The sequence below is a fragment of the Dromiciops gliroides genome, chromosome 2 (assembly GCF_019393635.1).
Source record: "Dromiciops gliroides isolate mDroGli1 chromosome 2, mDroGli1.pri, whole genome shotgun sequence".
Lineage (NCBI taxonomy): Eukaryota > Metazoa > Chordata > Mammalia > Microbiotheria > Microbiotheriidae > Dromiciops > Dromiciops gliroides.
In genome coordinates this window covers 7,633,213-7,660,976 of record NC_057862.1, presented here as the reverse complement: position 1 = coordinate 7,660,976, position 27,764 = coordinate 7,633,213, and the positions used below count along the sequence as shown (strand labels likewise).

At 39.6% G+C, this 27,764-nt stretch overlaps 1 protein-coding gene across 3 annotated transcripts; it reads right to left on the bottom strand.

Annotated features, from left to right (window-relative positions):
• Window positions 1-4,060: 4,060 nt before the first annotated feature.
• Window positions 4,061-26,753, bottom strand: MKI67 (marker of proliferation Ki-67). 3 transcript variants are annotated; one of them, XM_043989538.1, is made up of 15 exons: window positions 26,638-26,753; window positions 25,340-25,454; window positions 23,036-23,117; window positions 22,842-22,957; window positions 21,718-21,787; window positions 21,040-21,085; window positions 19,339-20,358; window positions 18,212-18,396; window positions 13,296-13,566; window positions 12,482-12,603; window positions 12,125-12,296; window positions 11,400-11,552; window positions 8,553-10,597; window positions 7,747-7,807; window positions 4,061-7,356 (listed from the first exon to the last, which is right to left on the bottom strand). In XM_043989538.1, exons 2-15 carry the CDS (start codon window positions 25,438-25,440, stop codon window positions 4,913-4,915), a joined length of 6,888 nt encoding a protein of 2,295 aa, XP_043845473.1. In that variant the 5' UTR covers window positions 25,441-25,454; window positions 26,638-26,753; the 3' UTR covers window positions 4,061-4,912. The 3 variants fall into 3 exon arrangements, with proteins under 3 accessions (XP_043845473.1, XP_043845475.1, XP_043845474.1); XM_043989540.1 differs by having other exon boundaries at window positions 19,549-20,358; XM_043989539.1 differs by having other exon boundaries at window positions 26,646-26,716.
• Window positions 26,754-27,764: the final 1,011 nt, after the last annotated feature.

Below are 27,764 nucleotides of genomic sequence, written 5' to 3'. Positions count from 1 at the left end.
TTTCTTTGAATGGTTTCACTTCTATAACAATTACTTATCTTCTTCATAGGGCATATAACCCTTAAAAATTTTATCGTATTATTTACAAAACTCACATCTTCATTTTTTTTTCTTCTCAGTCTTTAAGAATCTGCTTTTTTGACTGTGTGCTTTCACTTCTATTACCATTATTTATCCTCTTCGTAGGGAATATAACTGCCTTCAAATCATGTTGTCTTATTTATTAAAAGTGCATCTTCATATTTTTAATTTTAGGGCTTTATTAATTTTCTTTGGGTGGTTTCACTTCTATAACAATTACTTATCTTCTTCATAGGGCATATAACTTCTTTAAAATTATATTGTATTATTTAGGAAACTCCCATCTTCATTTTTTTTTCTTCTCAGTCCTTAAGAATCTTTTTTGACTCTGTGCTTTCACTTCATTTATTTATCCTCTTCATAGGGCATATAACTTCCTTAAAATTTTATCATATTATTTACAAAACTCACATCTTCATTTTTTTTTCTTCTCAGTCTTTAAGAATCTTTTTTTTGACTCTTTGTGTGCTTTCACTTCTATAACCATTATTTATCCTCTTCATAGGGAATATAACTTACTGCCTTAAAATCATGCTGTCTTATTTATTAAAAGTGCATCTTCATGTTTTTAATTTTAGGGCTTTTTAATTTTCTTTGTGTGGTTTCACTTCTGTAACAATTACTTATCTTCTTCATAGGGCATATAACTTCCTTAAAATTATATTGTATTATTTATGAAACTCCCATCTTCATTTTTTTTTTCTTCTCAGTCTTTAAGAATCTTTTTTGACTCTGTGCTTTCACTTCATTTATTTATCCTCTTCATAGGGCATATAACTGCCTTCAAATCATGTTGTCCTATTTATTAAAAGTGCATCTTCATGTTTTTAATTTTAGGGCTTTTTAATTTTCTTTGTGTGGTTTCACTTCTGTAACAATTACTTATCTTCTTCATAGGGCATATAACGTCCTTAAAATTATATTGTATTATTTATGAAACTCCCATCTTCATTTTTTTTTTCTTCTCAGTCTTTAAGAATCTTTTTTGACTCTGTGCTTTCACTTCATTTATTTATCCTCTTCATAGGGCATATAACTGCCTTCAAATCATGTTGTCCTATTTATTAAAAGTGCATCTTCATGTTTTTAATTTTAGGGCTTTTTAATTTTCTTTGTGTGGTTTCACTTCTGTAACAATTACTTATCTTCTTCATAGGGCATATAACTTCCTTAAAATTATATTGTATTATTTATGAAACTCCCATCTTCATTTTTTTTTTCTTCTCAGTCTTTAAGAATCTTTTTTGACTCTGTGCTTTCACTTCATTTATTTATCCTCTTCATAGGGCATATAACTGCCTTCAAATCATGTTGTCCTATTTATTAAAAGTGCATCTTCATATTTTTAATTTTAGGGCTTTATTAATTTTCTTTGTTTGTGTGGTTTCACTTCCATAACAATTACTTATCTTCTTCATAGGGCATATAACCCTTAAAAATTTTATCATATTATTTACAAAACTCACATCTTCATTTTTTTTTTCTTCTCAGTCTTTAAGAATCTTCTTTTTTGACTCTCTGTGTGCTTTCACTTCTATTACCATTATTTATCCTCTTCGTAGGGAATATAACTGCCTTCAAATCATGTTGTCTTATTTATTAAAAGTGCATCTTCATGTTTTTAATTTTAGGGCTTTTTAATTTTCTTTGTGTGGTTTCACTTCTGTAACAATTACTTATCTTCTTCATAGGGCATATAACTTCCTTAAAATTATATTGTATTATTTATGAAACTCCCATCTTCATTTTTTTTTTCTTCTCAGTCTTTAAGAATCTTTTTTGACTCTGTGCTTTCACTTCATTTATTTATCCTCTTCATAGGGCATATAACTGCCTTCAAATCATGTTGTCCTATTTATTAAAAGTGCATCTTCATATTTTTAATTTTAGGGCTTTATTAATTTTCTTTGTTTGTGTGGTTTCACTTCCATAACAATTACTTATCTTCTTCATAGGGCATATAACCCTTAAAAATTTTATCGTATTATTTACAAAACTCACATCTTCATTTTTTTCTTCTCAGTCTTTAAGAATCTTCTTTTTTGACTCTGTGTGCTTTCACTTCTATTACCATTATTTATCCTCTTCATAGGGAATATAACTGCCTTCAAATCATGTTGTCTTATTTATTAAAAGTGCATCTTCATGTTTTTAATTTTAGGGCTTTTTAATTTTCTTTGTGTGGTTTCACTTCTGTAACAATTACTTATCTTCTTCATAGGGCATATAACTTCCTTAAAATTATATTGTATTATTTATGAAACTCCCATCTTCATTTTTTTTTTCTTCTCAGTCTTTAAGAATCTTTTTTGACTCTGTGCTTTCACTTCATTTATTTATCCTCTTCATAGGGCATATAACTGCCTTCAAATCATGTTGTCCTATTTATTAAAAGTGCATCTTCATATTTTTAATTTTAGGGCTTTATTAATTTTCTTTGTTTGTGTGGTTTCACTTCCATAACAATTACTTATCTTCTTCATAGGGCATATAACTTCCTTAAAATTATATTGTATTATTTAGGAAACTCACATCTTCATCTTTTTTCTTCTCGGGCTTTAAGAATCTTCTTTCTTGACTCTTTGTGTTTTACTTCTATAACCATTATTTATCCTCTTCATAGGGCATGTAACTCCCTTAAAATCATGTTGTCTTATTTAATAAATGTGCATCTTCTTTTTTTTTTTTAATTTTAGGGCTTTAGTAATTTTCTTTTTTTGGGTGGTTTCACTTTTATAACAATTTATCTTCTTTATAGGTCATATAACTTCCTTAAAATTATATTGTATTATCATATTATTTACAAAATGCTCATCTTCATTTTCTTTTTCTTCTATGGCCTTAATAATTTCCTTTTTGGGTTTTGAGTGCTGTTAATTCTATTTAGAACAAAAAATCCACAAGATAGATGTATATGAATATTTGATCCTGTATAGTATTTCAAATTACAAAGTCATTTTCAATCATTTGGGTAGTATCATATTATCTAAAAACCAGTACCTGAAAACCCAACTTTCTATTAGATCCTATAACCTACTGCCATCTTTTTCGTATAGGAAAACGTTCATGCTCAGCTTAATTGTCTACAAGACAATTCAGAAGTTAACCTAAACATTTTAACATGATTATAAGCTGCACTGGCAAACTATCAATGTGTGGACATTTAACTTCACATAATTTTTTAAACAGGTTGAAGGAAATGCTAAAGAAACTGGCTTTTAACTTAAGAATACTAAACTGACTCAAATGTATAAAATATAGAAACCTATTAATATGTACAGTATGTTAAAATTCATATTAGGAGTCTCAAGTTCTACATTTCATCATGAAATTCAAAACAATGTAACATTCATCCTAAGTTTTAATTCTGATAACTTCCCTATATGACTGTCATTGGGCCAATTTCAGATTTTGGTTTACATCTACTGCAGTGACCACAGAGGCTCCAGGAAGTCATCTTACCCAGGCCAGGTCTTACCCATTTCAAAGGCTGTGAATCATCCTGTGGACCAGCCAAAGAATAGTCCAGATTAGCTGCATGACTTTCTCCCTCCCTCTATAGGCAAGTGAATGCCAAAGGCTATCAATTAAATTATGATGTGAGTATAATATAATGATCAGTAGAAGAAATACCCACACAGAATATATTTGGTATAGTACAAAAACTCCTAACTATTCTTACAACAAATTCTTGGGATATTTAAATAATAAAGTAAGGAAGCTCCTTTTGAATATCTGGGGAACTTTAATGCTTTCAGCATTTGGTGCTTTATAAAATGCAAATAGGTTTTGATGAACATTTATGTGGCAAAAACTTTCACTGATCTAGCATCCTCCAAGGAATTAATTGTACTTTGGGGTTTCCATGACCACATCTTTGCATCATTATGGTCAGACTGAAAAGATGTAATCTTGAAAAGCCTAAGAAAAGATTATTTCTCCCTGACAAATAAGGAGATTAACAGCCTCTTTTTCACAAACAAACCAGGTTTTATTAAAGGGAACAAAAATTACAACACAGGTGATTAATAAAGCCAGGGACGAGAAAGGGAATAGGGGAAGAGAAAATGAATAAGCTCACTGCTCTAGCAAAGACTGACCCAAAACCCAAACTTGCTTCCATCTCAGCTAGCTCAAAGAGCTGGCCTCGCTTCCACAATCTCACCACCATCTGGAGTCCTATTCCATTATTCCTAGCTGGGGTAATATATGATATATATAACTGAAAAGATTACATCTTTTCAGTCTGACCATAATGAAGCAAAGATGTAGTCATGGAAGCCCCAAATTACAATTAATTTCTTACAACCTTCAACAAAGGACCCTAAAGAAATAAAGACCAGATAGTCTATTATTCCTTTACATAGAATTCTAACAGGTTAGAATTGGGGGAGAAAAAGGGGAGAAGGAAAGCAAATGACAGTAAAGAAAATGTAGCTGACAATAAGAGTCTGGGGCAACTGAGGGTCTGCAAACATTATATTACAACATAGTAACTGATGACTTTTGTTCATGATGACATTCATTCATCAAGAAAGTGTTAAATTTGCATTTTGAATGCTCAGCTTTAGAAAACAGAGAAGTGTGTAATACATTTTAGGAAGGTTTCCACCTAAAGTGGTTTTAACTTTTATTTCAAAATAAAGCAAACTTGGTGACCTGTACACTGCCTTATACTATATAAATCTCATTTAAAAATCTGTACTGGAAAAGTCAACCATATATTACTAGCACAGAATAATGTAAAGAGATTGGTACACCCATACTACATTTTCAGATTAGACAATACTGGGATTCTGCTCCTTAAAAGTAGTTCTTATAAAATATTATATCACACCTGCTTTGAACTTATGGTGGATGCTTTGGTCTCCTTTAGGGTATGTTTTCTTCGAGAACCAACATTAACTCTTTCCTCAGAGTCGTGCTGCTCCTGGTCTTTCCTTAATCTTTTGGACCAAAACTCATTGACTGGTACAACCTTATCTTGTGTACTGGTTTTTAACAGAATCGGCTCTGACCGTGTTTCTTTAACAGAAGTAAAATTTATATTATAAGTTTCATCCAGCAGTTTGCTATCATTCTCAACATCTGTTGGCTTTAATAGTTTGCTCCTTGATTTTCCTCTTTTCTTTGTTACAATAGTAATCTTCGGAGGAGAAACGGAGAGGTCCTCTCTGCTAAGATTAGTGGAGCTTTGTGGATCCATATTTTTATTTCTAAAACTAGTCCCTATTAGAAACAATTCACCTCCTCTGCTTAAGCCCTCTGGATTAGATCCTATCAGTTCTTCTCGATCATTTCTGCTTCTGAGGCGGGATCTGGTCATGACTCTACCTTCCATTTTATCTTGTGCTCTACTACTGTGTTTATTTTCTAGGCTTGAAAACTTTTCATCACCTTCAATGTAAAGGATTTTCGTTGCACTAGGTACACGATGAACTCCTTGTGGCTCTTTATTCATTCTGTTTCTGCTTCTAGATGAAGGCAAAATTCCTTCAGACGTTCTGGGTGCTAATAAAGGATTAGATCCTTTCAGGATCATGTCCATTTTACTTGAACTTCTGAACCTTAAAGTCCTATTTCCACTTCCTGTTGTATCACTTAAATTCTTCTGCACTTTCACTGGCTTTTCATCCTTTTGGTAAAATTTCTCTGGTGCAACTCTCGAGGAATGAATCAACCTAATGCCTCTATTTCTGCTTCTAAAGCGTAAAGTTACTTTAGATGGACTTGCTGTGCTCTCTCTCAGAGGCTTCTTTTCACTGTTGTCTACATATGTACCCATTTCTGTGCCAATTTTGTTTTTACTTCGTAATCTTAATGACATAAGCCTCTCTGGGAAGCTCTTGTACACTCTCTCTGTTTCTTTAGATGGAGGCGGCAAAGATTGATGATATTCCTTATCCATTTTATGTTTGCTTCTACAGCGTAAAGCTGTTACCCCTTTACTTGGAACAGCATCTTCTTTGTGTGATTCTTCTTTAGCAGGCTTAATTCTATTTTTATGTCTTAGAGATGACATCTTTTCATGAATAGCAAGAGTTTTCCATCTTCCCTGTAAACTCCTAGGTGGTCTCTTTTCATCATTCTCTATGCATGCTTTATCTGTCGAATGACATTCTTGTTTTGCCTTCATTTTACTTCTTGTTCTTAGTGCTATGCCATCTTCATTTACAGCTCTCTTTCCCCGGTAGCTCTTCATAAATTTTTCCTCATTTTCTGTGGGTGATTCATCTGTTTCACTTGAAAAATGATCATATACTTTGTGTTCTTTCAGCTTCTCTGGCAGGCTCTTAACACATTCCTTTTCATCATCTGTGGACTTATCTGATTCGCCAGGAAACATTTCCTTATTTTTATTTCTTGATCTCAAACCCATCATTCCTTTATTCGCAATTCTCTTTTTTGACTTTCTTTCTTTTTTATTTCCCTCAGAAACTATTTCATTAACCATACTACTAGATTCTTGTAATTTTGCATCAGCTTTAATTTTGGTTCTAAGAATTCTCTCTCTCTTTTCATTATGCTGTCTGGGTAATATATCCATTTCAATGGTCTTATTCCTCTGGCTGAGTCTTAGAGGGGATTTTCGTTCATTCAGTTTCCTTGGCAATCTATTACCAAGTTTTGTTCCACTTTCCATATGTGACACATCTGATACACTAGGCAATTCCTTGCTTTTATTTCTAGATCTTAATGTCAATAATGTCATATTAACGTTTTTAAATCTCCCCTTTACATTCTTGGTTGCCTTACTTTCAGGCTTTTCTATAATTGATTCCTCTGAACTAGACCGTTGCAATCTATCATCGGCTTCAGTTCTTCTAGGTCTCAGAGGTGCCATGCACTTTGTATCGTCAGCCATTTCCCCAGATGTGCTGGGCTGACTATTCACAAATTCCTGATTATCATTCATCTCTGAGGTTTTGGGGTCCTGTCGCCTTTTTTCTGCGTTATAGAATCTGGCATGACGCTCAACCATCTCCTTTACACTTTCCTCCCAGGAGGTTTTCACAATCTTTTCATCGTTTAAGAGGATCTTTCCAGATTTATTTTTATTTTTAGACTTTAAGGACATTGTTCTTTGATTCTCACTCCTATTTTCTATTTCCTTTGGAAATATTTTTTCTGTCTCACTTGGCAAATTATCATTTTCTCGGAGAGCCTGACTAATTTTACTTCTCTGGGTAGACATGGGTGGAATTTCTTGGTCCATGTTTACTTCCAATGTCACTGGGGACAACCCATCGATTTTAGAAATATTAGATTTATTTTCTGAAATAAAGAATACAGATCAGCATGAAAAGAATGTAATTACACAAAGCTATCAAAAGATGGTCACCAAATGTTCAGTCCTCATTTACTCATTGAGGTCTGATCATAGAACCAAGAGATTCCTTTTTTCTTCTAAGAGAAAATTTATTGCTCACTCTTCTATTTACTAATTCTATTTTCAGTCTAATTTTTGTGTTTCAATACCATATATCTATTTCCATTTTATCAAAATGGGCTTCTGACTGAGTTTTGAAGTTCTACCTACTACACATAGCACTAATTCATTCCCCACCTCCAAAAAATATAATAGTTGGAGAGGTCTGGGCCAGATCTTTATATAAACTTACATTAATTTCAAAAGGTTCCATCAATTTTACCACTTTTACTTACCACCATTGTCTTCCCCCGAACAAATTTGCTGTTGGTATTGGTCAATACCTGATTGCTGCTCCTGAAAGGATAAGAAAATGTTTTCAAAAGAATTTTGATTTATTTTAAAGCATGTCAAAGATGCTCAACTAATACTTTGCTCACACTTGGATAATGTTCACTGCTATTCAAAGGCACCTATAAAATGGTAACCAATTCCCCACCATTGTAATTTCCTCCCTATCACAGCCCTAACTAATTTCTTCTGGAGCAAAATTAAAATATAGTTCCTCTTCTGCATGAAAATTCTTCAAATATTTGATAATTAACATTTAGTCTTGAAGTTTGACCTTGAATTTTTTTTTCGAACTAACTCATCATCTACCTATTGTCATCATGCAGCAGTTGTATACTCCATAGGACATTAGGTTATTTTTATTTATTTATTTTTTTAGTGAGGCAATTGGGGTTAAGTGACTTGCCCAGGGTCACACAGCTAGTAAGTGTTAAGTGTCTGAGGCCGGATTTGAAGTCAGGAGTACCTGACTTCAAATCTGGCCTCAGACACTTAACACTTAATAGCTGTGTGACCCTGGGCAAGTCACTTAACCCCAAATGCCTCACTAAAAAGCCTATATGTGTATGTACATACATATAACACACCCACATATTGTAGAAATTATACTTAAACTGAAAGAAATGTTCAATCTTTTTACCTTGCTTTCCACTGTTATTTTTATTGAACTGTTCTGTGTATTACACATGTATGTACACACGCCTATATATCTATGTACAAATTATTAAACTGAAAAAAACTGTTCAATTACCTTGTTTTCCTTTGGAGACTCATACAGCTCTTTAAATGCAACGGAACCTATTTCTTCAGATATTGGCTCTGGTTCGAAAACCTTTAATCCAAAGGCATTTCCTAATTCATTCTTTGTTGGTGGTTTCAGTAACTTTAGAGTTTGGATTCTCTCTGGGGACTCCAGTATTTTTTCTGTTACTTCATTTCCTTGTTGTGGAATACTTAAATCTTTTATTCCTGGTCTGAGTATCCCTATCTCTATTTGTTGTAATTTTTCAGAAAATTCTGAATTTCTATCAGAGATTTCTTGTGGGTTACTCCACATAACCGTGTTTCTACTTGATATATTTTCTTCCATTTTATTTGGACTCTCCCTAAATAGAGTAACATCTAACTCTCCCCTTTTTTGTATTCTTATGAATCTTCTGATGCCGGTTGGATGTTCTACTGGCTCTCTCCCCTTCTCTTTTGGGGTTATCATCAATCCTTTTATGCCCGTTGGATCTTCTAATGGCTCTCTCTTGACTTTGGGAGATTTCAAAAGTCTTCTCAGACCTGTCAAATTTTCAATAGGTTTTACCTTTTCCTTAGGTGACCTAAGTTTCTTAAGGCCTGTAAGGTTTTCTGCTGATTTTACCTTTTGTTTAGGAACTCTGATAAGTCTAAAACCTGTCAGATCATCATCTTCTGGATCACATTTGTGCTTTGATGTTTTAGTAGACTTTTTGACACCTTTCGTTGTTTCTTCCTTTTCTTTAATAATTCCTGTCAGTCTCCTGTTCCTGGTCAACTCTTGTGATGATTCATATGCCTTCGTAACAATGGCCTTGCCTTTCTTATCTTTGACTGATTCTACCAGTTGTTGTTTTGTAGAAGTCATAATATGCTCCTTGAGATCTGGATCTTCAGAGAACTGACCTTTCTGTTTTGGAACCTGTTTAACATTGACATTTACAGTGATTTTTGGACTTTCTACAGGCTCTTTTTCCTGAGGAGTCCTCATTAATTTTTCAGTGCCTGTCGCTGAGTTCTCCCCTGATTCTACCTTGTCCTTAGATGTTCTTGTTAGTCTTTTGACTACTCTCAGATGCTCGACAGGCTCACCTTTTCGTTTTGGAGTCTTCATAAGCTGTTCAATGTTGGCCAGATCTTCTTCCTTAGCTGGCAGCTTTATTGTCTTTTTTGTTTGTTTTTCAGCAGCTCTGACAGAATTTATTATTTGCTTTGGGGATGGCCTAAGATTTGTTTGAACTTCTGCAGCATCCCCAGCAGAATCTATCACTCTTGCTTCTTCTAGTTCTGTTACTGGTGTTGGGGTTTTCATAAGCTCTCTGATTCCACTTAGGTCTTCAACTGACTCTCTCTTTTCCTTTGGGGCTCTTAACTTCTTCATGCTGTCTGGCTCATCTTTGATGCTTGTTACAGTTCCCTGAGCAACCATCACACCTGGAGACACATCACTTGTCATTTTATTATTGCCTCCATGACATGTTTTTGGATCCCTGCTGGCTGGCTGGTCAGGGATAGGTTCATCTTTATTTGATTTTCCTTTTACTGAAGTTGTGACTCCTGATTGACCTTCTAACATTTTGGGGTTTTTATTTCTTAGGTCGATGTGATTATCTGTTGAATGTTCTTTTGGTTGCCCTTTGCCTGGTGTTTCAATAGCACTCTTGATGTTACAAATTGCCTCTGGTGTTACTGGATGTTTCCCTCCCGGGGTTACACTTTGCTCTTGCTCTACACCATAGGTAGTAGCACATTGGTTCCCTGGTATAACAATTCCTGGATTTCTATTTTGTAATTTTTCTTCTTGATTTAGTGGTGTTACACTTTCTTTTGGTGTGGAAGTCCGAACCTTTTTTGAATTTAGTGTCAATTTTTTATGGTCTACATCGACATCTAGAAGTGAAATCTTCATTATTTCATCACTTCTAGCTTCAGAGATCTCATTTTCAGTTTTAATGATCTCATCATCTCCTGATGACTGTCTGTTTCTTGGGGAACGACGGCATGGAATGATCAAGTCAGATATATGTTTTTCTGAAAGTTCCACCTTCTCTGCTGTAATAAATGACAGAATATAGATAATTATGAAACAAAAAATATGTTCCCCTCACCAATCTGGAAAGATGTCTGGAATTCAAGGTCTACCCCTTACCCCTAATTGCCAATGATATTAACATACTTAGTAAGAAGATGCAAACCTGTGCTTCACCCATGATATGTAAATAAACTATACAGACATACACAATTCACACTTATGGCTAGTTTGGCTAGAATGCAGAGTCCATGAAGGACAGCAACGTGAAGTAAATCAGGAAAGGGAAAGATAAGGAGTTTGCAAATCCTAGAGGATCCAGGGAGTCAACTAAATTAGATTCTTGGGCATATGACTGCTAAGGGGTTAGACCTGAATCTTAGGGAAATTACTTTGAAAACTGTGTGAAGGGGAATATTGTGAAGAGATAGAAAGCTATTTTAACAGTCAAGACTAGAGGCAATTAGGGCCTAAAAGTAAGGTGTTGACCATGCTGACAAGACTTGGCAATTGTTCAGGATAGAACACTGGAGGGTGAGAGTGAAGAGTCAAAGATTCTTTCTATAGTTGTTGAATATGGCTTATAAAGTTCAAATTGTAGCATCACATGAACACCTAACATAATAGTTCTACTAATACATTATAAAATAAAAATTCTCCTATATGGATAATGTAACTTTGATTCAGTTAGGGCCCAGCTCTTTAGGTAGGTTAGCTATGGCAATTCTTGAAAACAAACTATCCGCTGGCATGGAAGGGGCTACAGATGTTAGCTTGGCAATTACAAGTAAACATTTCAGGAAAAAAAAAAGAAGGCAAACCAACCAAATCCATCTGAAGGATGCATGACATCTTCATTTTCTGAAGATGTGGCAGATGTTTCTCCAGACAAAAGTTGTGGACTTGTATCAGTCCCTGGAGACACACTTCCAGGTGCCCGCTTCTTCATTATTGGGGTTTTAAATATTTCTGTCAGTCCTATTAAGGAAGAAAATGAGTGACATTAATGTATATGTACACAAAACAAAGCAGCAATACATGTTTTTGTTTTTGTTTTTTAAGATGTAAACAGTCATTCCATCATCTCCCAAAAGAGAAAACAATACAACAGACCACAAAGAGATCTCAAAGTCCAGGGTACCCAACCTAGGGTACAAACTCTTGATTCCCAATTCCTATTTCAAACAAAGCAACAAGGGACCTCCTTTTTTTTCCTACTCACTATTCATAAAGATTTCTTCTCAAAGTCCAGGGCACCCAACTCGACTCTCTCCTGTTCCCTCCCCTGGTTTTCAGTTCTTTTTCTGACCCTGGCTGTCTGCTCCTCTTTTGTTCTACTGAGTCACAATACCCCTTCTTCCCAATCACACATACAAGAAGCTACAACCTGCCCCTAGAGGGGTAAGGGGGACCAGAGCAAAGGCAACATCAGGGCAGCACCCAGATCCAATGACAACCAATGGCTGGGAAGCATTTGATTGGCTCTTTTAAAATGGGGCAGATGCTCATGCCTGCCCTCCATGACACATCCCAATGGCCTCATTTTTCACCTGTTAAATCCTCATTCATATCCATGTTAGGGTTTAAAACAAAGTTGTTCAGCATCCTACAGGGCCGTATAGGCATGGTCACTTTTTCAGTATGAGCTCTTCCAATCACTATGGTACAGGGAGAGTTTGCGTGGCCTGTGCTAAAGTGATTCTGAGCTTGGTTTGCTGGCTTCTGTAAAGTAAAAAGAAACATTTCCAAAAATAAATTCAGCATTTCTTAATGTTGCTCACATGATATTCATAAGTACATAAGTATAATATATCCACCACACAATATACACACATATAACATTGGCATATATATACACATATTTATGTACACACATGTAAAACACCCTCCAAATTTCTGTAATGTACCTTGGGGGTTAATCTCTTCTGCTTTTTTTTTATTATTCTTCTCTCAAGACCATGTTTTACAACAACGTCTGCTCGTGGCTTTCTAGTACCTAATCTTACCACATCTGCCCAAGAGCGTACAACTGTTAAGAAAAGCAATAAACAATTAATAAAAAGAAGTTTATCCAAACAGAAGATGAAAATCAATCAACAAAGACAAATGCAAAACCTCCTTGATACTGGTTGAGGATACCATACCCTCCATCCTCCCTCTTTCTAGTCACCCAACTAACTTCAAGGTCATTCTCTCTTCTGTTTTCTTGATGGGCACATCTAGTCACTTGCCAAATCTTGTCATTTATTTCTCTCTCCACATCTATCACATGCAACTCCTCTTTTCTCATGACTCACAAATACCACCAGCTATGTATATTTGAGTAAATTCAAGCCCTCCATTCTCACTGCAGACTGACTGTAATAGGTATCTACTCTCTTCCCTCCTTTTAATTTCTTTCCTATAGTAGTTGCCAAAGTGATTTTTCCTAAACCCAGCAGTCTAACCATGTCTCACTCCATCCTGTTAAACTCTAAGCAGCTTCTTTCACTTTCACCTTCAACCTTTCCAGCTTTTTAAAATTTATACCTCACTCCAAGCCCTGTTGTGTACTTCTGCACTACCTTCTCTGATCCAGCCATTCAATGGCCTTCCCTGACTGTTCCTCCAATCTCTCATCTCTGTGATTGTGGGTAGACTAAGCTCTCTGAAGCTAGGAGACTGCCTGTTCACATTGCTTGGGCTAAAAAGCTATTTTAAAATTACTCTCTGCTCAAATACCCATGAGATTAGCTTCAGATGCACCACTTCTCCTCCTGGAACAGATCATCTGCAGGGCATCATCAACTTGGCCCCTCCCACAGGAAGATCTTCTTGATGATGATGGCCTGTTCATCTTCTGGGGCTGGATTTCAGTAGGAATAGCCTCTGCATTCTCAGGGTCATCACCGGAGGCTGCAGAAATTTTCTTAGGCAACTCCAGTGACAGGTCTTGTACATCCAGGATCCCTTCAGAGGAAGAGTCCTTTTCTGGTGGCTTAGAATGCTCCGGCTGAAATGGACATTTTTACAATTGACATCAATTACAAGAAATAACTGAACACACCCATTTGAGTCTGACCAACACAGAGTGCATTCTCTGCAGTGGCACCCCAAGGCTCAAGGAGCTTCAGCGAATTGCCAGTCGGTGACAGTGAGACACAATGGAGGTCCCACACCTCTCGAATGACTGATGGACCTAATTAGTTTAGGTCGTGCCTTCCTAACAATGACCAAAGGTGGAAGGGATTACTCTTGAGGCATTTGGAGGTAGATAAGGGTCTTCAGACAAAACCTGCAGAGGTACTTGCTAGGCAGCTGGCCTTAGTTATACTGGACCACGAGCATGAACAGTTAGTTTTCCATCATTGGTCCCAAAATTACTAGCTCAGTGATTCAGACTGTCTACCACCTTCCCAGTGGCAAGTCATAACTACAGGAGTAAAGAAAAGGACAAAATTATAGTATTGCTAGTAATGGGTTCATTTGTTTACCTTAGCAGCACCCTCAGGTTAGCAAAGAGATTTCTCTTTTTACAATGACCCTAGTCAGCAGGAACTATATACCCCCACCATAAGTATTAATAGCCACTGCACAAAGTAGAATCTCAGAGTTCAGATGGCTCAATGCAAGTGGCCTTTAGACAACCTACACACGTTTAAAGTCTGAAGAGCTCTCCTAAAGTACACATTTAGCCTCCCTCAGAAGAGGGCTGGCAGGCTTAGGATTGCATCATACTATGGCAGGATGGCAAATATTAAGGGAAATTATGTCTCAGCTTTCTTTTTTATAACTGCAATAACCAAAATGGACCTAGAGAAACTCAAGGCCAGTCATAAAATTTATAGTAAGTGAAATTTTGTGTCTCAGAGCCTTTTTTTTTTTTTGTGGTGGGGCAATGAGGGTTAAGTAACTTGCCCAGGGTCACACAGCTAGTAAGTGTCAAGTGTCTGAGACCGGATTTGAACTCAGCTACTCCTGACTCCAAAGGCCGGTGCTCTATCCACTGCGCCACCTAGCTGCCCCTCAGAGCCTTTTAAAAACACTACAAAATAACCTAACACAATCAGAATTTCACTGCAGACATAGAGAAAAATTCAGTGCTGTTCACACCCCTTACTGTTGGGGTACCCAGCTGGAAATTATTTGAGGATAGGATAATAAAGTCCTTTTACTTGTTTTAAAAATGCAATTAGGGAAGGACGTGGAAGATGGCAGAGGAAAGACATTAAACACACAGAGGTCCTGATACAATTACCCCAAAAACAGCAATAAAAGAACCCCTGGAGCAGAAAAACCCACAAAAATATGGGCTGAGATTATTTTCCAGCTATAGATAGATTACAGGGGGCTATTCTGGGCGAAAGACCAACCCCGTTATCATGCCAACAGAGACCCCAGGCACCCCATATGGGAGGAATTTACCCCAGAGCCTCTGAATCAGCTACAGCACCAGCATCTTCTGGAACTGAGCGTACAGTCGGAAAGTGCAGGGGTATCAGCGGGACCTAGGGAGGAATTCAGCTGTCCCACCCCAGCAGGGAACCAGGAAGAAATCCTGAGCAACAGGAGGCCCAGGTTGGGGAGGGCTCTTGCAGGATTGTCGAAGCTAAGAGAACCATATCACAGAACGCTTTGCTGGTTGGTTGTTTACTAAGTAGGCTTGAGGTTATCTTCAGACCAGAGAACAGGCCAGGTGAGAGCAAAACCTGTCCTCCCTCAAACCAAAACACCTGGGACCCCTGAAGCTGGGAACAGTTGCTTAGCCGAGAAGCAGGCCGCCCCCCCCCCCCCCCCCCCCGGAGAGTTTAAAGTCAAGTAAAAGATGAGCAAGCAAAGAAAGTTCAGAACTATAGAAAGTTTCTTCAGCAACAAGGAAGATCAATGGGCACACTCAGAAGAGGAAATCAACCACAGGGCCCCTACACATCCAAAGCTTCCAAGAAAAATATGAACTGGTCTCAGGCCATGGAAGCTCTCAAAAGGGACTTTGAAGAGAAAGTAGGAGAGATAGAAGGAAGATGTAGAGAGAGGGAGAAAAGAATGGAAAAGGAGATAAAAAAAACTGATGAAAATAATTGCCTAAGAATTAGGATTAAACAAATGGAAGCCAGTGACTTTATGAGAAACCAAGACACAGTAAAGCAAATCCAACTGAATGAAAAAATAGAGGGCAGAGTGAAATATCTCCTCGGAAAAACAGCTGACCTGGAAAATAAATCCAGGAGAGATAATTTGAAAATCATTGGACTACCTGAAAACCATGACCAAAACAAGAGCTTAGACACCATCCTCCAAGAGATTGTGAGGGAAAATTGCCCTGATATTCTAGAAGCGGAAGCTAAAATAGAAATTGAAAGAATCCACCGATCACCTCCTGAAAGAGATCCCAAAAGGAGAACCTCCAGGAATATTATAGCCAAATTCCAGAACTCCCAGGTCAAGGAGAAAATTTTGCAAGCAGCTAGAAAAAAGGAATTCAAATACTGTGGAGCTCCAATAAGGATAAAGCAAGATCCAGCAGCATCTGCATCAAAAGGACCAGAAGGCATGGAATATGATATTCCAGAGGGCAAAGGAACTGGGACTATAGCCAAAAATCACATACCCAGCAAAACTCAGTATAATCTTTTTTTTTTTCTTTTGGTGAGGCAATTGGGGTTAAGTGACTTGCCCAGGGTCACATCGCCAGTAAGTGTCAAGTGTGAGGCCAGATTTGAACCCAGGTCCTCCCAACTCCAGGGCTGGTACTCTATCCACTGTGCCACCTAGCTGCCCTGAGTATAATATTTTAGAGGAAAAAATGGGACTTCAATGAAAAAGAGGACTTTCAGGCATTTGTGGATGAAAAGACCTGAACTGAATAGAAAATTTGACTTTCAAATACAAGACCCTGGAGAATCATAAAAAGGTAAACAGGGAAAAGAAATCATAAGGGACATTAAAAGGTTAAACTGTTTACATTCATATATGAGAAAAATAATACTTCCAACTCATAAGAACTTTTGCAGTAAGGAATACACAGAGGACACAGGTCTGAACTGAATATGAAGCGATGGTATTTGTAAAGCATTTTGTGTATCCTTGCTCTTTGTGGAACAAACAGGGTGGGTTGTCTGGTGTCTGGGGCCGGATTTGGGCTCTGGGCCTCCTGGGCCCAGGGCTGGTGCTTTGTCCACTGTGCCACCTAGCTAACCCATGATGACATCTTTAAAATAGTGGTGAGGGATAGGAGGAGTAGACTGGGGGAAGGGGAGAGGTGGCTCACATGAAGGAAACAAGAAAAAAGCCTATGGAGGGGAGGGGAAGAGGGGGAAGGAGAGGGAATAACATACATACTCAAGCAGGTATAGCAATATATTTTTGCCCTGAGGAAAAATGGGAGGAGAAGGAGATGGGGGGGCGGGAGAAGAGGGGAAGGAAGGAAGTGAAGTTTGGGGAAGGGAGCTGTAATAAGCAAAACACTTTTGAGGAAGGTGAAGATGTTCTGCATAACACCACATGTATGACATATATTGAATTGCTTGATTTCATAGGGAGAGTTGAGGAGGGAGGAAGAAAAATTCAGAAAATAGAATTAGCTCAAAGGCCTTAACCTCATCAGAATGGGCTCAAGGAGGGAATAACATTCACACCCAATTGGGAAGAGTAATCTATTTAACCCTACAGGAAAGTAGGAAGGGAAGAGGATAAGGAAGGAAGGGTGAATGAAGGGAGGGTAGAGCGGGGGAGGGGACAGTCAGTAGCAAAATATTTTTTTTTTGGTGGGCAATGAGGGTTAAGTGACTTGCTCAGGGTCACACAGCTAGTAAGTGTCAAGTGTCTGAGGCCGGATTTGAACTCAGGTCCTCCTGAATCCAGGGCTGGTGCTTTATCTACTGCGCCACCTAGCTGCCCCCAGCAAAACACTTTTGAGGAGGAATAGGGAAAAATAAGCTAGACAATAGAGTAAATATCATTGGAAGGGAATGGGATGGAGGGAAATAGTTATGATGATTGACTGCAATGTCAAAACATATGGTACCTACTCTGCTGGGCGATTGTGAAGAAAATTCTCTTTCAAGTTCAAGGTATTATATAAAAATTATGATGGGGGGCGGCTAGGTGGTGCAGTAGATAAAGCACCAGCCCTGGATTCAGGAGTACCTGAGTTCAAATCCGGCCTCAGACACTTGACACTTACTAGCTGTATGACCCTGGGCAAGTCACTTAACCCCCATTGCCCCCCCCACACAAAAAAAATTAAATTAAAAATGAACAGGATGCTATCAGAAAAACCTGGAAAGAATCCACATGAACTGAAACAGAGAGAAATGTACTGTATACAAAATAACAGCATTAGTGTAAGATGATCTGCTGAGAATCACTTGGTTATTTTAAGCATGGCAATGAACCAATACAACCCTGAAGAACTTATGAAAATTGCAGTCCATCTACAAAGAACTGATATCTGAAATTTATATTGAATTGTTTGAGTTCTTGGGGTGGGAAGGGAGGGAGAAAGAGAAGTTGGAACACAAAGTGTTTTTAACAAATTGATGTCAAAATTTGCTTTTACATGTAATTTGGAAAATAAAATTCTAAAAAAAAAATGCAATTAGGCCATTATATATCATCAAAATAGGGATGAATTAAATTCTCATCTAAAATATTTGTACCTTAATTGTTTTTTTCAGGACAGCCCGAAGACAACCAAGTGATGGTCTTCTCATCCCGGGGGTTTCTCCTCTTTTAAGAGGTGAATTAGGAGGTAAGTTCTCATCAAATAATTCAGGTCGGAGAAGAACTCCAAAAGAAACTCGCCTCCTCTTCGCTGATGATTCGTCATTTTCACTCACATTATCTTAAAAGAAACATATATTTAATGTACATGCACACACGAGATGTTTCATAACAAACAAAAGGATGTATGATAGATAGATCTGCACACGCACATACTTACAGCTTAAAAAAAAAAACAACTGAGATGCAAAGGAGCTCAAAGGCCTGCCCCCCCCCCCCCCCCGCAACCTCCCAAGGCAATGAGGGTTAAGTGACTTGCCCAGGGTCACACAGCTAGTAAGTGTCAAGTGTCTGAGGCCGGATTTGAAATCTGCCTCTTTTTCTGAAGAGGATTCCCTATAATCTAACTCTGAATCCCCCAAAAAGCATTGTTAAAAGTGCTGAGAGGGCAGCTTTGAGAGCAAAAAATTAAGTGTTGCCTTTGAAATGTCCTCTTCATGATGGCATCTTTGTGGGCCCTAAAAATTTAACTTCCCATTATCTAATTTACTGAGAGACAGGCAACGGTAAGTAGGCCGTCAAGCATCAAAAAATTCCCTTTGAGTACAAAATAAAAACCCAGCTACGTCCTAGAAATAAATTTTACCTTTAGAACTACACAAATGGAAGAAAGCACATGTAAAAACTCTTCAGAAATTAGATTTACCTAGCTTTTTAGAAGTTTGGTAATCTAAACTTGAAGTGGAGTCTTCAAAATCACTTATATCAAACTGACTGATATCGGGTGATTCACAACAACAAACTAACTTAGTTGCTTCATCACCTAACGACTGGTTATGGGTAGGCAAAAAAGTATCGTCATTTTTAGCTTCCTCTTGGGCTAACTTAGGAAGAAAAAAGGATGGCTTTTTTTGGTACCGATCTGAAGTAAAACCATTTAAATACTTTTGTAGTATTGTACAATTTTCAACAATATAAGAGTTTCTCTTTTTGAAACCTGTAGAAGAGTTATTAGGTATAAAGGAAAAAGAAGACACTGTGGAAGTGTTCATTTCTGACAAACCTTCGAAACCGATTTCATCTTGAGTTTTCATTTTTTCTGAATTTGAAGTTTTCTTGGGAGGAGGTTGGTTACTACTCTTATTTCCCTTAGCCAAATCTACAGAATCGCCGCCACCATTGTGGTCACTCTCTTTGAGAACAGGCTTCTCAGCAGCTGTGGCCTTGTTCTCACGGAGCTCAGCAACCTCTCTTCCCAATTTGGGCAGTTTACCTCTTCCTAGGGAACACATCTCAAGGTTCTTGGTTTGGGATCGAAGTAAAGGATACGGACTCTGGGCCTCTGATGTGGACCTCACAGGGGCCGACCTCCTTTTGTCTTTTCCACTTCCCATTTTACCCTTTTTCTTCCCAGCATTCTCGAGGGGCAACTCCTCACTTTTTCTTCGTTTCTGGGTAGAGGTGAGCTGCTTTAAATCTTGGTCTTCAGCATCCAGTATTACTTCCTCTTCACTACATGGCTTCTTGTCCACGTCCCCAGACCACGTTTCTTCTGTGACGCCGTGCTCGGCCTCTGCCATCCCATCATATGAAGCAGAGTTTGCTTTGGTCTTCATCTTCCCCGTGTGCTTAGATCGGGGCAAGTGGAGGAGTTCCGTTTCCCACTCTCTACCATCCACACTGGCCCGGTTTTTAGACCCGGACTTTCTGCCATGATGAACATCGCCTGTTTGCTGGTGTTTAGTAAGGTTTAATTCTTCTTTCATAAGGCCATACAGTTTCCTAAAAGGAGAAAGTGTGGGTTTTCCACTCTTCCCATGATGGTCCAGGGTTAAACAAGGACTCACATCTCCACTGGAGTCATCTGCTAGTTTCAGGGAAGTGTTTTTCTCTGGGGTGACATTGGTTCCATTCTCTTTTAGTTCTTTAGTTGTTAAAGTTGGAGCTTTCTCTGTGAGAGGTTCTTTTACATTATCTGAAGCATCAACACGTTGTTTAGATTTATTTTCATTTATTATTTCTTCTATAGTTTTTATAAGAGAAACTTCTCTTAAAGAGATTTCCTCCTCATTCTTTTGACGTTCTGTATTAAAAAAACAAACAAACATGAAAAGGCTTGAAAATATTTTCTTGGAATATTAATTACTAGTAATTGTATTCTTTAAAGTAAAATGGGAAACTTGCCAACTTTCCTCAAATTTTGTTTTAACAAACAACAAAAACCTCCTTTCTAACCTAAATAATAAATTTTACTCCTGTTTCCCCTTGAAATGGGTTTATATATTATTATAACACATATATAATAAGCCTAAGTTAAGAAATAATTTTGTTTATGTTTATTAGCCACAATGCACACATACAAGATTTATATATAATTATGTTTGTAAAATGTATATTCTTAGTAAAACTGCTCTTTAAACTAGCAAAAGTTTCACAACTAGGTTACTCCCCCCTTCCCCCCCCACCCGATGAAGCAGCTTCACTAAAAAACCAACCAAGCAACAAAAATTCAGTTCATATACTTGTATAAAAATGCCCCCCCCCCAGATTAGCTAAGCCCTTAACCCTTTTCCCTCCCTTCTCTCCACCCCAATATCTTCACAGCTGGGCCAATGCCAACATATTAAGTACTACTAGAATTTAATCTATTTCTTTTCTTCATTTAGTTTTAGTACTATTGTTGAACAATGTTCTGCCTTCCCCCCTCCCCCCTGCATTTCTTTCCCTGCCTCCCACCAAACACGAACAAGAAAACAAAACTGACCAGGGTGCAGAGTTGAGAGACTTCGGGATCGAGGTGGTATTATTGCCTATGAATTGTTAACAGGTGGTAATTAATGTTTACACATACTTTGTGGCTAAGGAGAATAATACTGTTATAAAGATGCCATTGCCCCCAGTAACCTCTATCAAGTTATTTCCCATGATCTAAACCAACCATTATTTTTGGTGAATAAATTAAACTGTTATATATTCAATAAAATTCACTTTTATAGTTTTTATAAATTACCTTTACATGTTAGCCCTCCCTCTTTTTTCTTCCATTTCTTATAGGAAATGCTACTCTTAAGAGTACATAAAAATTACAAAATTTACAAAATTCTTTGAATCTCAAGGTACATACATTCTGTCTAGTAACTGCTTAAAACATGCATCATATTCTACATGTTTTTACTAAGCTTATTTTGGCATCAAATATAATCAAATTGGGTTCCTTATAAGAAACAACTCCAGACTTTAAAATGATGGCCAAGAAAATAACTGAATCTTTTTTTAAATGGTCACAGTATTAAAATCATGAATTAATTTTAAGCATTAGCATTAGAATTTAACTGTCCATCATCATTGACCAAAGCAAAACTAGACATGAAAGCCCAGAAGTATTGGAAGACCTCAAAAGAATGTCAAAATAAAACAACATGATACTTTCATACTCTACTACCTCTTTGCTTTTTGGTTCTGGAGGCTTTATTGATGTTTCTTCATTCGGGAAGCCTTTTGCATATTCAAACCTGAAGAGGGGGAAGATGATTTAATAACGATTCTAAATTATTATTATTAAAAGTCCAGGAGGGGCAGCTAGGTGGCTAAGTTGGCCTTGGATTCAGGAGGACCTGAGTTCATATTCAGCCTCAGACACTTGACACTTATACTAGCTGTATGACCATGGGCAAGTCACTTAACTCTCATTGCCCCCAGGGGGAAAAAAAAAAAAGCAACCAAGCTAATTATCTAGTGATGTCCATAATACACAATACATTGCACATGCATATAAATTAGTTTAAAAATTGTCACTTATTTTTTCATATGTTTTACATGCTAAAAGGATAATGAACTAGATTTGGCTTTTTCTTTCCTTCTAAGAATTCTAAGGCATGTATTTGATTATCCATTTAATAAAGGCATTCATGATCATGACCCTGCTTTAAGGAAGAAAGGAATTGACCAGGTTTTTGCCAAAAGTGGGATGTTAACTGAGGAAGTGAAGAGGAGAAGGGGAGCATGTTCCAGGCACCAGTAGGTGTTGAAGGGAAGAATAGTTTAACAAATTAGAAGTCTGTCTTGATGAAGGAGCAGCAGAGAAAGAAGAGTCACTAGATGGCGTGTGTGTGCACAACCACATGTGCTGCAGGGAGCTTAGGAGGTAGGGGTGCAATTTAAAGGAAGTCAGGGAGGTCCTCAACTAGAAAATGTGGGGTTTTTGACCACACTGTAAGAATGAAAAAGAGCTCTTTGTAGGTCAGGTCATTAACACAAATCACAATTCCTTGAGAAATAATTGCTGCTTAGAAAATCTTGTGAATGACATGTTATACAGTGACATAGGCCACTCTAGCTAAGAAGAGAGACTGGTGGGGTTTGAGATGTGCCCTCTTTGTCCACTTAGGTGTGTGTCGTGTCTTCTCTAGCAACCCCTGCCCCTCATATAAGGTTGCTGGGAATGGGCATGCAAGGATGACTTGGTGATAATTCTCCATTTCTTAATTTAATAAAAATGTCTGAAACAGGTAATTATGAAATAACATAACTCAAGACAGATGCTATGATTCTGCCAATTTTACCTACCTGAAAGAACGGTCAAAGATGTTAATTAAGTCTCCATGCTTCAATTTCACAGGATGGCAACATTCAGCTCCATTTAACCAAGTTGGATGTGAAGAATTTAAATTAAACAACACAGCCTAAAAATTAGATAATTTTAGTAAATAAAACTGGCACATATATGAAACTAAACAAAACTAATTTCAAACCATACTTGCCTCTTTTGGCTGATTAAATTCAATCTTGCATTGTTGTTTATTTGCAACTGGAAGTTGGATCCGGATGTCACATTCCGTATCCCTTAATTAAAAAATTATTTTAAAAAATGTTTTATATTTTTTTCTTATAAGAATTTCAGAAAAAAAACTAATTTCATGGCACAAAATTTTTGATATTACTATTGCTATCACCTTTCTATAATAAAAATATATATTTAAAATGAAAAGCTAGTCATTCTTTTCTTTGAAGTATTTAAACAACAAACATTTCTTTATTAAATGCCTATATGCCTACTGTGTGGCCAGGCTCTGTGCTGGGGGATACTGGGCATCACTAAGCAAGCTTTCCAAGCAGATGCAGGTAAGTTGGAAGAGAAACAACCTTCACTTTCAAGCAGGAAATGAGAATTCTATCTCCTTAAAACTCCCTGTAATCTCCTTCAAAATGGGCTAGTTCCTTAAGTGGGACAACTTTTTTTTTTTAACAAAGCTGTAAAAAAAATTTTGGCTAACAAATGACTGATTATCTAAACTTCATCAAGATCAGAGACATTTAATATTGGCACACTGTGCAGTAAACACAAGTAAAGGAGCGTTACCCCCTAAACCTACCTAGGAAAGAAAGTTAAGCCAACAGAGGCCCTTAATTGGGGAGCACACTTTTCCCTTCTTGCTGCTTGGATTCAATCAGTAGCATTATAAAATAGAACTTCCAAAAGATCCCAAAGGAGGAAGCTTTTTCTGGAGGCCCATGTTGAAGGTTAAGTGAGACCTCAAGAACAAATCAAGGCTCGAAGTTAGGGGTGGAGTCTCTCACCTCCCTAATGTTCCTTTGATCCTTGCTCCCCCCCTCTCCCCCCCAAATCCCGTTGATGGTGTGTTGTTCTCTTTTTCAAGCTATACTGCCTAAGTAAACTAAGATGTATTTTTTTAAAAAAAGATTTACTTTTAAGACCCTAGTAATTTGTGACTGCTATGCAAGCTATTTTAATAACTACCAGTGACAGAGAAATAGAAATTGTTTCAATTCTTTTCCTAAGTACTTTAAAAAATTATCTCATAAATGTGATGATTTAGGAATTAGTGTTAGTGAGGCGGATACGTGATAGTGTTGGGCCTGGAGTGAGGAAAACCCTTTTTTATAGATTCAAGTTTTAATAGACACTCAAAAACTTAAACCACATATGTACTCTTCTTGTCTGCCTAAGAATTTCCTCAAGTGTAAAATGGGCATAAATGACACATCTATAAAGCATTTTGCATGGTACCTAGTTCATTAGCAGGGTAATATCATCAATGTTGTCAATGGTCCAATATGGTTTTGTAAGAAGTAAAAAATGGGGGGGAAAAAAAGCACCCACAAAAACTCAGCTTCACTTATTGCCACCAGCACCACCACCACACCTGTTGATCATGTAAAAATGACAGGGAGGCCTCAGACACATGACACTTTACTAATTGTGTGACCCTGGGGCAAGTCACTTAACCCCAATTGCCTCACCAAAAAAAAACCCAAAACCAAAACCAAACCCAAAACCCAAACAAATAGGGAAAGAAAAGACTTTTCTGAGTAACAAAATTTCTCCATTGGATCAGGAGATTATCTTCATTTGGTGGTAACGTGTGAATGAATGATGCCTTAGCAAGAGAGTGATGGCATCTGATGATTTAATTATGCAGCCAACTAGAAAACACCAACCCCCACCCCCCCAATTTGTGTGGGTTCCTAGGCTGGCTTTTCCAAGGCCAGAACCAAGGGCTGCATGCAGACTGAAGTACCCTTAACTGTCTGTCACTGTAAGTGAAATTGCATGGAATTTCATCCCATTAGGATTCCACTCAAGAGGGATGCATCACCCTCTCCCCAATGGCCAAGGAATTTCCAAGACAACCAGCCAGTTCAGACATTGGTTCTCTCTGGGCCTTGAACTTGAGTAAAGGGCGAGGGTGCTCAGGCCATTTATCTATCCAAGATTTAAGAAAGGATTCTAACACACACACAAACACTCTTATAATCCCCTTTATGGCTTAACACCAAGGTTTGGAAAATGTAATGTTTCTGTGTCAACATCCAGTATGTTTGGCACCTTTCCAACAAAGGGGGCTAGTTTAAGCTTATTTTTTGGTTTTTGGTCAAGATTTTTAATGTCAAAATCTTTTACCACAGCTGATGACAAGATTTTTTTTTTTAGTTTCAACAAAGGACCAAAGCCAGGTGTTAGCCAGGGCATCGACATTTCAGTTTTGCTATGATATCCCTTCATTCATCCAAGTAAAAAATAAGGAAATTGTTTTAGTTCTCACCTTCCAAACACACAAGTAGTTCGGTTTATTGGATACCGAAAACCATCATTCCCTGTCTTTTTAATAATAGTAATATAACCGAAAACATCCGTTTTCTCCATCGCAATAAAAAGATCTGAAAAAAAATTAATTTTACCCATCACTTCACAAGAAACAATTTACAAATAATTCTGTTCTTCCTTATTAAAAAAATGATTCAGAGAAAAAACATTGCCTTTTTACGGAGATGTAACGTCACAAAGCTCCCCCAACCCCAGTGAGCCCCACCCCGCCAAGTCAGACGTCACAATGGGGCCTGAGTCAGACACCCATCCCGAGTTCAAATCCAGACTCAGACGCATACTCTACTAGTCCGTTTGCCTCAGTTTCCTCGTCTGTCAAATGAGCTGGAGAAGGAAATTGGCAGACGCGGCTCGTTAACTGTCTGACACGACTGGACCACCAGACAGACAGATGCCCCCCACAAAGCCTCCACTCAGAGACCACTGACTCACAAAGAGCAGGCTGACCCAGAGCTGAGGCGGTCAGCCCCGGGTCCCCAAGACAACTGACAAGCGACCAGGCTGCCGAACCCCGCTCCCTCCCCCGCACCCCATCCCCGAGCCCGCTCTCCGGGGGGGGGGGAAGGCAGTTGGGTCAGAACCCTCGTCAGTTTCAAGGAGGGACTGGGAGGGGGGGCGCCGTCCCCCAGGCCGGGATTCGGACCCCGGCCCTTCCTTGCTGCTTTCTAATTAAGCGCTACACAGCCTGGGTGGACTGCCTCCCCCCCGGGGAGGGGAGCCAGGGAGTGACACCCCCCCCTCAGAGGGGGGCAGGGAGGGAGGGGGGCCAGGACAGCCCCCAGTAAGAGTCAAACCGACTCCTGGCCAGCGCACAACACACACAAACTCCCCACAATTCAAAACCGACCACCTTCTCGGCCCCCCCACCTGCTGACCCCCCCTCCTCATTTTAGCGCCCCTACTTCTCTTTAACGCCAAAGACCAAAATGCGCCTGGGGCAGGTTCGGCTGAAATAACCGCGGGCGGGGGGATCCAGGCCCCAGGAGGGGCCGTGACGTCACAGGAGGGGGCTCCGGCACGCCAGAATGGGGGGCTCTGACTCCGTCACAATGCGAGGGACAGGCGCGTGGATGGGTCGGACGACTGTCGGACCCTGCTGGCCAGGCGCGGGGTCCCGGCCGGCCCCACGGACACGGGGAGGGACACTGACTGCCCGGGCAAAGGGATCCCGGACCAGCCTGCGGTGGCCCCGGCCGGCAGCCATCAGGGAGCAGCCCGGCCTAGAGCCTCGCTTACCTGCTCACCTCCTCCTGGTGGTCGGGGCGGCGGTCCGTCGGTCGCCCGGAGAACCCAGTCAGTCTGTCGTGACTCCTCCGTCCCCTTCCTCCTCCCCTGTGCCTGAGCTGCCACCCCGCCGCTGCCCTACCTCGGCCCCGCGTACCCCTCCGCCCACGCTCGCGTCCTGCGCCGGATCCCTCCGCGACCCCTCCCGGGGGGCTCCCGCCAAGCCCCCCAGCTCCCCAGCGTTGTCCCGCAGCCGGGACCCCCTCGGTGCCAGAGGATCGGGATCAGAGCGTGAGGGTCAGGATTGCGTCAGGGCGCCCCCGACCCCCAAACTCAGAGCCGACGAAAAGTAATCCCAGACCTGTCGCCGGAATTCAAGTCAAAACATCGTTTCAAATTCTGGCGCCAAAGACTGTGATTGGTGGGAGGGCGAGGCTTCTCCCGCTAGGAGCCAATGGACGGAGGCGGGGGTGGGACCTCGTAGCCGTTGAAGGAGAGACGCAGGAACCAGTAGGAGGAGCCAGACTCGGAGATTGACAGAAGCCGCGGGCCCCGCCCTCCTCCCGGGCGAGCCCCCCTCCACCCTCCTTCCAGGTTCCCCTAGTCCTTCTGCCCGACTCACCTGCCCGTGGGCAAAAGGTGCCGAGGGTCGGCGGGGACTCACCTTTATAGGCCCAGCGGCCGCCCACGCCACAGAGGCCTGGGTCCACGTCACAGAGGCTGATGTCAGAGGGGCCTGGGCCCCATCCCCTCCCCCTACCCCGCGCCCCACCCCCCACCCCCCACCCCCCATCCCAGGAGAAAATGGGGACTCAGCGCTGGGTCCGATGGGCTGGAGGGGCTACCCGCCGTCTGTACACAGTCTGTGACTGCCCAGAGCCCATCCTCTGTCCAAAGGGGTAAACTGAGGCTCAGCTCCCTGGCCCTCCTTTCTGGGAGTCATGCTGAGCCCTCTTCCTCCCCAGAGGGGAAACTGAGGCTCAGCTGGAGGAGTTACACAGTCTGTGACTGCCCAGAGCCCATCCTCTGTCCAAAGGGGTACACTGAGGCTCAGCCCCTCGGCCCTCCTTTCTGGGAGTCATGCTGAGCCCTCTTCCTCCCCAGAGGGGAAACTGAGGCTCAGCTGGAGGAGCTACACA

Excerpts from the sequence above, each read along its gene's own strand:
- MKI67 (XM_043989538.1), bottom strand. The coding sequence starts at position 25,440 with ATGGAGAAAACGGATGTTTTCGGTTATATTACTATTATTAAAAAGACA. Across the intron at positions 21,086-21,717 it reads CAGAACCAAAAAGCAAAGAG|GCAATAATACCACCTCGATC; the intron begins GTAGTAGAGTAT and ends AACAATTCATAG. Across the intron at positions 13,567-18,211 it reads TCCTGAAAAAAACAATTAAG|CCGGAGCATTCTAAGCCACC; the intron begins GTACAAATATTT and ends TGTCCATTTCAG.